This window comes from Sitophilus oryzae, unplaced genomic scaffold (assembly GCF_002938485.1).
Source record: "Sitophilus oryzae breed Bouriz unplaced genomic scaffold, Soryzae_2.0 scaffold_813_pilon_pilon, whole genome shotgun sequence".
Lineage (NCBI taxonomy): Eukaryota > Metazoa > Arthropoda > Insecta > Coleoptera > Curculionidae > Sitophilus > Sitophilus oryzae.
In genome coordinates, this window is record NW_022147432.1 from 2418391 (window position 1) to 2431152 (window position 12762).

A 12762-nucleotide genomic window follows, 5' to 3' on the forward strand; every position below is an offset into this window, starting at 1 on the left:
GGCTACAGCCGAAGTCTTTTAAATGTATTTGCCATCTATCTGTAACTAGATGGATTAATTCTATTTATCTACGAATAATCAAGATTGACTGTTCTTGAATAACCACAGTTACTTATCTATGATAATCACCCTTTTTATGATTGCTTTCTGTCATATTAATTTTAAATATTGTTTGGTCAGCGAGAGAATATTATTTTTACAGGCATCCTAAAAATATAAAATCTTCAATTAAAACTGAGATACAACTGTCACATATTCTTCGTTTGGCATTATTTTGGGCTGGAATATATTGTAAATTGGGAATTGGTATTGTGGGAAATATTAAATAAAACCATCTATATTATTTGTTATGTACATTTTAGGTTTGTCATGCTAGAAACAGTGTTTACGTCAAGATTACTAAAATTGTATTTATCACAGAATCAGTGAACACCACTCTCTCGCTCTCTCTCTCTCTCTCACCTACCTTAAAATAAAACACCCGTAGTAAATTAACATAAACAAATACAAAAAGAATTTAACATTAAATTCGGTTTGAATCGTACAAATTCCAACTTTTTCTCGATCCTTATTTTTTTCAAGTAACATAATACTAAATCAAATGAAAAATATAAAACATTTTTTACGCATACATTTTTTTGTTGATTTTTTACTCTTTTCATCACAGCACGTATGTTTATGCAATTTTTGTAGTATTACAAAAAAAAATAACTTAATTTAATTACATTTAAAACGAAAAACTACTTTTGTGGGTAATTTTTTCAATTTGTTACGCCTAACTAAATTTAAGACAATTTGAAATCCTAACTAAAACTAAATAATTTACTTGTTTATCTCTTATTAATATGATAACTTCATGGTTTATTTTTGCAAATTTGAACTGTAACTCCTTACCATACTGTTGAACATACTCACTCCCATTTTGTTAAATAAAAATTCTTACAAAAATTCAAATAAATGCTCAGTTTCGGGCAAAAAAGGAACTAGGTAACACGTTGCGGTTAAAATCGCTTGGAATCGTGATAGACGATTTTCCATAACCTAGGCTGAGATCATAGTAAATAGAATTCTATTTTGCTGACGTCATCTAAAATCCAACTACAAAGTATTTTTTTGCGACGATTGTCCGTTGCTAGGGAACGCGACGTCACCATAATGGTCTTTAGAACATATTATTGTTCAATACAATGTATCAAAGAATATCTTAGTTATACAGAAGCAACAGTAAGCAGCGCCAGCTCCTTTGAAATGTGTCCCAAGTAGTTTATTTTGACAGTTTTTAAACTCACTAGAACTCTAAAAACATCTAAGATTTTATTAAAAGAATAATTTTAAATACGGGGACATATTTTACTGAACCGTCATATTTTATACTAAATTTAGTGAATACAAATTTCAAAAAAAAATACAATATAAAATGAAATTGATTACAGGGGATAAAAGAGGACACATTAACAAGTGATGAGCATTAAAGTTTGTCCTTTTTGAGAGTTTTTGCATTATAATATAAAATATAAATAATATAAACTGAAAGACGAACGATAGGTATTTTTCTTCCCTTCAATATAAACTTCTGCAATTATTTCTACATTCATTTTAGAAATATAAGGAAATAAATTAAAGTTTTACAATGGTTATTAACAGAAAACACAGTTTTAATGGGTCTTTACTAATTCAAAACAGTAGTTTTTTGTTAACTTGAAATGGTTTTTACACTTAAAAAACTAGCTTTTTTATGTTACAGCTGCTCATAGTTATTAAACAAAATTTGACACCCACCGTCATTAAATTATAGCTTAAATATATCACAAATGAACTCACTTAAAATATATTCCAAAAAAAATTGCCCGTGTCGCTTCTGTATTTAAGCATAAAGACTCTGTAATATAGGGAATATATAGAGTACCGCAATTGGTTCGTCTTCTATGGAGTCAAAATCGCGGATGCCTGGTGATATCACAGATTAGACAGATTATAAACTTATCGTCAAAAGCAATGTTTTCCGTCGGTAAAAGTTTCACGCCCAAGTCGGTAGGCCATTGACCATGATATGGCCGAGGACAGGATTCCGCGTAAATAAAGTAGGCCCCGTCCAGATTAGCCCTGGTAGCAATAAGGAGACGTTAACTATTATGCCTGTGTGCCCTAAGCTACTGGGGAAATTCAACCATATTCATTTTCCTAGTGTTTACTAGATAAGCGGCAAACTTCGCTATCATTTGGGCCACTATACCGGCTTGATATTTTTTTAATATCAACAAGAAGACAGTGAGATTGTGAAAGAAAGATAAAAAAGTGGTTATTTTAATATATTAAGGCGGACTCTTGATATACAGGGTCCGGCGATAGATAACTTAACTAATTCTGTATAGATGTGTACAACACCCTGTTTACCAATAGCAAATGTTTGTCAAATACATAATACACGAGTCGTCAGAGCGCGCTATTATGTTTAATAGACCTTTTTATGATTTTTATTTGTCACTTGTAATTCATCAGCATTGCCAAGTGTATTTTGGTTGTGGTTTATAAAAATATATGCCTTTATTTTTGAATTTCTCACCTCTAAATGCAACCAAAATTGAGTCAATTGTGGTATTCTATAATATCTAGAGCCTTTAGCTACGCAATTCTGTGATGCAATGTCTTTAGGACATTTGAACTACTGTTCAATACAATGTATAACTTTAGTACTTAGAACATCTGTAGTTGTTAATGCGGGATTTTTAAAATATGTTTAAGAGACTTCATCCAAAAAAGCAATTTTAAATAATATAATTTTTTAACAAAAATGGAAAATATCCATTGTAGGACCTGTATATCCCGCCAACCTTGTGATAATACCGTTTGTTTGACTAGTTCCTTTTTTCCACTCCGTAGTAGTAGGCCTGTCTATGTATAAATGCTACCGAATAGCGTTGATGATATTGGTTAGTTTATCGATGGTCAGTTCCAGCGTTTTGGTTTTTTGTTTGTTGTGCTGCTGTAGCCTGAGCAGCTCTTTTTGTCTGGACTCGAGCAAGCGCAGTTCGTGTTGCTGCTTGCTCAAAAAGTCTTTTGTAAGATACTTTCGCTGTTTCAATTGGTTGATTTCTTGAACCCTTTCTGAAAAAAATATATGGAACAGTGAAATTTAATAATTTTAGTATTGGATAAGGGACGACAGAGCAATCTATCTTATTGGATAAGGGACGACAGAGCAATAATATCTTTTCATGGGTGTTTTATTTTACTTTTTTCATGACAAATTTAAATGTTTGCTAGTCCATTGCGTTTGTACATGTCTGGTTTGTATTATTTCTTGTTTACTTTAATATTGGTTTTATAGGAAGAGTATAAATTTGGAAAGACATTGCAGCAGCACACGAATTAACTCAGAGCCAAAACGCACGAGACGGTTTATAGATGTCGCGCGTCGGCAACTTTGATAGTAGACAGTAGAGAACAACGGCATGCGGTCGAGTCGGCCGCTCCTGGCACGTATACGCAGACGTAAAGAATCTTTTACGTGTATAAAAAATAGAAAATATAAGAAATGCGCATGCATACGTAAACGTTTACGTGTTTGTAGGCCGACTCGACCGTATGCCGTAGTTCTCTAGTTAAAGCACGGCCAAAGACGTAGACGTAAACGTATCGTTTGACATGTACGCTTGCGCAGTGAGAAATTCACTTGCGTTTAAGGATACGTGATACGTATCTTTACGTAGGTACAAAACGCAAACGTATCGAGCCGAAGGAGTTTCGATTTTCACCCGAATGATGCCAAATGTACAAATTCACAAACAACTCGTTTCCACAACTGGCTAGTAATTTACGTTATTTCATAAATTTTGGGGCCAGTGTAACAGAACTGGGCCTATTTTATTACAATAAATTAGGATGAAAATATTAAGCATCATAATAAACTCATTTTGGAATCTATTTAATTAAATGCTAGTTCTTAGCCAAAATCCATATGAGGATTCTTAAAGATGGAATCTAATAAATAATCATAAAACTGTGTCTGTTTTCCAATATTGTTTTATTGCTAAGAGCATTTAAGTTGTAAGAGCTACTTTCTGTAATAAAATAATTTCCATTTATAATTGTCTTAATTTTTCCAACTTTTATAAGTTTAACGTGGAAATGTTTAGCGAGGAATAATATATAGATATCCATTTTCAGTTTTAGAAGTAAATAAATTGTTTCACAAAATAATTTAGAATTACAAATGTAACATTTGCGTTACGTACGTCAAAATACTTGCTTTAACTCTTGTTTACACGACAACGCAATGGCAGACGTAACATAGGTTTCTGCGTTACGTGTCGAGAGATATGTATACGTATTGTGCCTTGCTTTCACTGTCTAGTAGTAACGTTACGCTCGGCGGCCGATGTCGACGAGATACCGTGTTTTTTTTAACATTGAGGTCCCCTTAACGAGCCGACACAGACGCCCATAAACCGTCTCGTGTGCTTTGGGTCTAATTATGTTTCGTGGAACTTTTTTCCGAGACAGTGGAGTGTTTGTTTCTCAGATTTTGTCAGATTCAGCTCAAGATATTATGAATTCTTACCTTTACTATATTTATAGTACATTTCGATGATTTCCATTATACCTGGCCATTTTCCATGTTCAGAATCATCGTCGAGATTTTCTTGATCAATTTCCTGACCACGATTATGTTTTTCAGTTTTAGAGTCGTTTTTCTTCCATTGGAGCGTCAAAGGAATTTTAAAAACGTCTCTGTCGCACTTAGTGTAGGTGTCTTCAACTTTAGGCAAAATTTTATCAGGTTCTTTGGGTTGTTCATTCGTGTGAAGTTTATTTTGCTCTGATTTTAGGTAGTACTTTGTCAAAGAAGAGTCACAACGTCTTTTTAGGCGGTCGCATAAGACTTTTTGCCAAGCCTTTTCCATTTCTAAGAACACAAGAACTTACTTAGTACTGTATGACTAATTTTTGTCCAATTTCTATTGAGTACATTTTTGTTTTAAATTTCAGAAAACATTACCTCTTCTGTTGTTGGTAGGTACCCATCCCAATCCAAGCACATTCAGAAAGTTTTTTTTAAATTTAAAATCGTATTCGTGATTTAAAGTTGTTGGAGACTCAAATGGGACAGGAACATCCAAATGACTTATTCTTGCAGAGCTCGTATGGATTTGTACCGTAAGAGGGCTATAATAATGTTGTCTTCTTTGAATCTTCTCTACTTCCAGATCTACAAAATATTTTAAAAACATTGTATCAAAGTTAACACTATAAAAAAAATCAAAATTTACTGTTCTTGTCTTTGTGAGTAGCCAAATCTAGTTTTCTTAAAAAATCTAGCTGTTTTCTGCAAGGTGGTTTCCTCAGAGGCGGTCCTGATTTAATTAACAAATCGATACGAGATGGCGTTTCACTTTCGCTTTCTGAACTACTTGAACTATCAATGATATCTAGTCCGTCGCCCAAGATCCGAGCTCCAGTATGAGTATACTAAAAAATTATAATTATAGAACAAAGTTACCGCTTCCTCTAAAAGTAAGAGCGAAAATCGAATATGCATACAACCGGTCTGCTACATACAAAACTGAATCACAGAATACATTAGCCTTGTGGCACATTGCGCGTTTTTGTGGTTGCAGCAAAAATGCATGCGTTTCAACGGCATCAACCCTATAAACTATATACTAACTATATAAAGGCGTGCGATGTCGCCATTTCTACGTTTTTACTGCAGACGCAAAAACACACAAGTTGGCCCTGTTAAAGTTGTATCCCAATTTTTTTTACCTTCAAGTCACATACCGTGCTGCGTGCTGGCAACTCTTACTTTTGGGTCGGTATTTACATGTGTGGAAGTAAATCGCATAGGGATCTTATTAAGTCGGAGTGAGAGAACTGCGACGGTGTGCTGTTGCGGCGCTGCCACATTTCTCCGGTACGCCTTTCCCTCTCAAGTAAAGTAAAATCACGATTGCAAGCCGCTTATTTTTAAAAGACTTTTTTTTTGAATATATAACTAGATAAAAGCATTAGATATGTTTCTGAGTATCTGAAATGAAATTATAAGGATATCGTTAGGGTGTCCATATTTTTTATAACGACAAAAAGTCAGTACCTAATAACGATAATTTAAAAACTCAACTTTTTAACACATAACACGCGATAACTCAAAAATCACTTTAGATATTGAAACTATTTTTATTTTGAAGTTCAAGTCACAAGATGTTTAAATAAGAAAAATTCGATAAACTTGTTTTTTTTTTCATTCAAAAATTTTAAAATACCCATCCATTTACTTTGAGTGCATTGCGATTTTCAGCAATCGTCTAACTTTTTTATTTATAAAGATTTTCACATATTGTCTGCGAAGAAAATATAACAGAAATATTAAGAAAGTTTTTGAAAAAAACTACACTCAATTATTTCTAATGGATTTCGAAATATCGATTTTTGAATTCAGAGAAACTAACCTAACCAACTCAATTCCACTTATTTTTACCAAAATGCAAGTGTTTCTTACTTTTTTAATCAATTTTACAAGCTACCGGGAAAATTACAACGACTCGTTAATAAATAAACAAATCAAAAGTAACACGAGACGTAATTGAATCGTAAAGCTGAACGCATGATATACACCCTTCTCTAGAATTTTAAGTACCGATTGGGCCGACCGCGACGAATCTGCCGTATCCCCTTCCACGTATCTTAGCAATGTTAGTTTATTTCATACGTTTGGCAACGCTTTTACTGTTCTCTCTTTGTTCAGTACATTATAAACGGATTGTACTCTTTTTACATACGGAAATCTCGACCCAAACTAACCTTTGCCAGCCCTGAGTATATTGACTTGTACATTGAAAAAGTCTAGAATTTCACCGAGAAAAAAATGTGTACACCGGGAAAGATGATTACTTTATATACCTAGCTGTTGTTTTATTGTTACGTTATAAAAACAAGGATTAAAAGAGGAAAGGGGAAGGAATAACCATGCATGGGTACTTAAGCGCTTGTTCTTATCAATAAAGACAAAATATGGGAATTTAAATTAAATATTTAAATAGGTCGTTAATAGAAAAAAGCGATTTAAACCTAGATTTTGATATCCGGCGTCATTAAAATAACAGTCTCAAAAGGTTAGGTTAATTTTACTTTCAAAACTGCGTGCATTCGTTATCTTGGATACATCTTGTCATAATGCATACCGGTTATATGACAATCGTTGTAGTCTTAGAACTATAGTCTGTCCAACAAGAGAATACATGACAGTGATCGCCTGTCATTTTAATTTACAGGTAAATTATATTTTGTCATTTTTTGGATGCCATCTATCGAATTCTTCCCTGATTCGTTGGACAGACTATAAATATTAAAGAAGTAGTTCATTGGTACCTCATGTCCGTTACACAGATTCCGCATGCGCTTAGCTTTCCGACGCAACGTTGCCAAGTCTAGTTTGCTGATTTTTGGCTTTTTTGGTGGTCTGACGCTGGGAATCGATACGCAATATGTAGGAATATTGAGTACTGCAGAGGTGTTTTGAATTTTAGCTGGGGAATGCGATGTAGTCGAAACGTCTAAAAATTTTCTCTTGATTCGTTGTTTGGGTGGTGCTTTTGGCATTGGTACTTTAGGCACTTCCAAGGTTGAAGTTGTCGGTTGTTTGGGAATTGAGGTTATAACACTTTGCGGAACTACAAAAAATTATATTTTTTTACCATTGAGACAAAACAGTCTTTAGGCGCAATTTCTAATTTGAACGTAGAATTATTTAACCCTCGAGCGGTCGCGTCCGGAATTTTGCACCGCAAGTTTGCTAATTTCAATAAAACAAAATATTCGTTGGACGTAGGTCGGTGGTAGTTAAAAATTCTTATTCAGGGATATTTGACACCCTTGGTAGTCTTAGTTGCGTATCCAGCGATTTTGCTTCAGTAGCAATTCTGTCGTAAACTTGACAACTATACCGGGTGCGGTCTCAAAAGTGGCTCACACCTACAACCTTTTTTTTTTATTTCTTCAGATAAAAAAACGAGATTTGGTATGTTGGTATATGGCATAAATTAGGATTAATTGAGGTATTCAGTTATTTTCGGCCACTTCCTGTTTCACCGGAAGTGACTACAACTTTTGATTTTTAAATGGCACCTTCGGTATTTTTTTACTTTATTCGATAGAAAATGACACTGAATAAAATGACATATAATATGTCAACTTTTGACATTTTCGCTTAAAAATAAATCGTATTTTAAATTTCAATCTAGAGTGCCATGGTTATGTTAAAAACAATAAATGTTAATCAAGAAGCCTTGGAAAAATATGTTTGATCGTCTAATGTTTTTCGTGTCTTGTCCCTGGCCGGTTAAAAGATGCCCATATCGAATTTTTAATCATATTTCAATTTTTTCAAATGGAATGAGGGTGGCTCATTAGCATATCTGGAAAAAGCATTTTTTTACGAATAATTTAATACCACACACTTGGTATTTCGAGTCAAAATGTCGTTATGAACCGAATGTTACAATTTTAAATAAACCATATGCAAATATGACGTATTGACAAAAAATGACATGTTGACATGTCAGACGTCTTCTATTCAGAGTGTCATACTATCAAATAAAGTAAAAAATACCGAAGCTGCGATTTAAAAATCAAAAGCTGTAGTCATTTCCGGTGAAACAGGAAATGACCGAAAACAATTGAATACGTTAATCAATCCAAATTTATGTCATATACTAACATACCAAATCTCGTTTTTTTATGTAAAAAAATTAAAAATTTATAGGTGTGAGCCACTTTTGAGATGCACCCGGTAGAAGTTGCGGTACTCCGTGCCGCTACGCCCTCGGTTATGTCAGTACAATAGATATCACATTATTTATTTATTTTGCTTTATTTGGGATAGTTTTTAATTTTTTGATTGTCTTTTTTTAGTTTTGCATACTAAAAATGTTTCGTTCGGATCCTTATTTAGAATACGCTTTTTATGTGTTAATAAAGTAAATATACATATTAAAAATGGTTGCCTGTTATTGTTTAGCATGTTAAATTCTACAATAAAATATTTTAAATTACAAGATATTCAAAAAATAGAAATGCGATACAAAATTCTAAAGGACGCGCCTGCCCAAGGGTTAAAATGGAGTACAAACACTTCAAAGAAAAGGAAAGAGAAGGAAAGCGTACCAGTATATAGGGGCCGTTTGTGAAAGGTGATCTGGTCCTTTCTCTCATAACGGCTCTTACAGTTGTAAGCACAACAAAACACCATATATAAATAATAATAATTTCAAGTCTTTAAAAAGTTTTTTATGGCACAAACTACATAAAAACTCACAATCGGTGGCCAATTTTAGGAGCCAGACAAGTCACAAAATTTAATATTGACCGTAGATGTCTATTACGCGTCCCCTCTATTTCCTTGTCTAAGTACAAAGATATAAAAGACGTATAAAAAATATTTTATGATTTCTGATATACTTACCACAAGATATAACAGAGACTTCATGAGCTTTTTCAACGATGATGGTACTGATTACTTCCGCCTTCATTCCCACCCTTTCCATGACATTAGGTTTGTCAGGCGAACGCATTGGCAGCACCGCCTGCTTCGCCTTAAAATCCGCCTCAATTCCTATGTTTAATGGCGTGTGCGCGTGCTTAACTTCCAGGCCTTTGTCTGCGCAAGCGTATATCTTATCGATGTAGTTGTCTTCTTTTGTGTTGCCGTTAGTTTTTAACGTTCTTAAGTATTTGGGAGGATTTTTTATATCGGAATGAACGACCGTCCCATTTTTGTAGATTTTAAAAGCCTCCATGTCTTGTTCGAAGTTTTCAAAAGGTTTATTATTTTCGGTTGCTTGAGTTTCCTTAACAAACGTTTGAGGTTCGATGTTAGTATTTTTCTCGTCTATTCTAGAAACTTCCTCGTTGTTTCCAATCGTTTTAGGTGTATCTTTGGCATTTATCATGTTCTTACCTAGTTCTGGTGTTGCTTTGATCATGCATTGGTCTGTAGGTATGTGCCTCGCTGTCTCTCTAATTACGCTTTCGTTAGTATTAGTTAGAAAACTGATATCATAGTGTTTTGACTTTGATTTGCTTTCTGTGAGTTGTTCTTCCGATGGTGTTACATCTGAGTTGGGTTTCTTCCAGTTGGTATTATCGTGAACAATGGTTTGTTTGGGGGTTAATGGGAGCTTCCTGGCTGAAACAAGGGAGATGATTGTTGGTTTTAAGACAGGGCTATGCTTCAAAACAAGTTCATAAATCTTTAGAAAATATTTTTGGATTTAATTTGTTTACCTTCAATCATATTTATAATAGATGAAAGAGAAATGAGTTAAAATGATTTGAGTTGGGAGATCAAGCTGAAGCACACATTAGTATATAAGCGCTTACTAGTTAGTAGCACACATTTTTAAATTAGATTAGTTCATAAATAGACATATTAGATTTGACATAAAAACTGTTTGATTTGGTTAGTTCAAGACCATTCAGTCATAACAAATATTTTTTAACCAATTTTGCAAAACAACATTCCTTATCGTTGACGGCCCAGTGTTGCAAAAATTTGTTTATAGTATTCCCATAATTAATGACAAATTTGTTTTCTAAAAGCTCGTCCAAGAAACTACAAATAAACATAAAAGGACATAAGAATTAAAGAGTGACATACATTACATACAATTCAAAATTACATTGGCAACACTGGTAAGGACAGCATACACTCAGCCTCTACCCCGAACAAAATAACCTCTAAGTCAAAACTGCTTTCACATTAAAATAGGAGAAATACGGAAACTTGTTATATGCGTTAACAGAGACAACGCGTAAGTAAACGTAAAAACAGAGTAAGTAAACTGACGAGTAGCGACAGTCCCGTTTTCAATTTTCTTTGCGGCTGCGCGAAATAAGTAGTCTATCTGTCATATGAAGAAGCGAAGTTTGGTTTGGTTTGGCCATTTATCAAATATCTCTATATACTTTATTTAAAGTATGCCTCAGGCAACAACTCATTTTTTTAATTATTTATTAGCTGTAAGATATTTTATACATTCAAACTTATTTATTTATCAATTTGAACAAATTTATTTATATAAAACTTTATAATTAATTCCACTTCAAATTATGAGCAGTGTATACCATGTTTATAAAAAAAAACACGTCAAAAGAGAGAAAGAAAATTTGGTCCCATCACATCAAAAGAGCCGACGGTTTCTGCCGCTACTCGGCGATCTACTTACTCTGGTAAAAGTATGCCTAGATATTCTTACCTTACCTAACATCATCAAAGGTGTACGCACATGGCGCTATACGCGTTTTTGGCATAATTTTGATGTGATTTTGAAATCAATTTTTAAGATTTAAAATATTATCTTGCGATTTCATCAATACCTAACCTAACGTCTTATTTAAATAAAACCCGTTAACCGAGGACGATGAACTTGATATGATTTTCAAGTCAAACGAAATAAAGATATTTTTGTAATAAAAAAAATATGAAAACATAAAACCTTGGAGTTTGCTCAAGTGATCTTTGTTTTTTATTTATAATTAATTTTTCTTTTCTCGGTGTCAATGTCATGCAAATAAATTATGCATTTTAGATAGATTTTATAAAATTGAAGTTATAAAAAATAAAAGTCCAATTAATGATTGTAGGTCTGACATGAGAAAACGGTTTTGACCAAGAGGCGTATCCACGCAAGCTCCCACAACACAATTAATTACCGAAACACAAGGGTTCAGCTGGAAGGATGCTGGTAGTGGTGGTGGTGGATGATGCGCGGTGGCAAACGGCAAGCGTAACCGGAGGTCAGGCACAGTCCCCGTTGCTCGCCTCACCTGCGCAGAGGGGCGGCGCATGGGACCCCGCCTCTTCCTTGGGAGGAGGCGGCGTCGGTTTGGGCGTGGGTGGTTGCGAGTGGGCCGGCGGTGGTTGGGGCGTGGCCGAAGAGGAGGCGTTGATTAGTGGGCCGGAGGGTTGAATTACGGTGGCCGACTGACGGGTTGAGCCGGACAGGTTCAGGCCGCCGTAGGAGGAGACGTGGGGGGAGTGGCGTTGTAACGACGGCGAGGATCTGAAAAGAAAGGTACATTGTTTGTTGAAACCTTAGATCTTATAAACTTCGTGGATAAGTAAATTCGCAAGTCAGCGACATTCGACTCTCTCATTATCTTTGTCTTTGACACTGATTGACCAATCGTCTCTTTCTTTTGGGCATACGTCATTTTTATGTCATAAAATAGAAAATATAAATATATAAATTGGAGAAAATAATATTGTTATTCAAGTATTAATTATTTAAAGAAAAAAATTCAAAAGTAAATTGCCTATTAATGTTTAAAGCGATTAAGTTGCCTAACATAAATAAATATTTCACTGAATAAAAGTCGGTTTAAAAAACGATTTTAAATAACACATATCTTGTTTTTTGAAAATATGGAACATACTTCACAGGTTTTCATACTTTTAGTGTTGTGGAGTTCTTTTAAGGGTACAATTTTTTTGACTGCGGACAGCTTCATATATCGTCGCTTTCCACACTAAGTGTCCTAACTGACATTTTGAAAATTTTACAGTACAGCAAAAAAAACATATTTTAATGTGATTTAACAGTCCCCACAGTGTCGTAACAGTAACAGAAAAGGACCCTATACCTACTGTAAAAGACAAAATAAATGACATATCTAACAAAAGTTAATATTTAAATCACACTAAAAGACGGGTTTTTTACTCATAACTGCAAAATTTTCAAAATGTTACAACACTTTGTGTAGAAG

General features: G+C 34.1%; 1 protein-coding gene across 1 annotated transcript in view; it reads right to left on the reverse strand.

Annotated features, from left to right (window-relative positions):
• Positions 1-340: 340 nt before the first annotated feature.
• The window catches only part of LOC115889368, a 72335-nt gene continuing 59913 nt past the window's right edge, over positions 341-12762 (reverse strand). Inside the window, exons 19-25 of the mRNA XM_030909349.1 lie at positions 11824-12059; positions 9461-10183; positions 7369-7670; positions 5271-5469; positions 5000-5209; positions 4562-4906; positions 341-3105 (exon numbers count right to left, since the gene is read on the reverse strand). Coding sequence (XP_030765209.1) covers positions 2906-3105; positions 4562-4906; positions 5000-5209; positions 5271-5469; positions 7369-7670; positions 9461-10183; positions 11824-12059 — 2215 coding nt within the window. The 3' untranslated portion in view covers positions 341-2905. The remainder of the gene's footprint in view (positions 3106-4561; positions 4907-4999; positions 5210-5270; positions 5470-7368; positions 7671-9460; positions 10184-11823; positions 12060-12762) is intronic.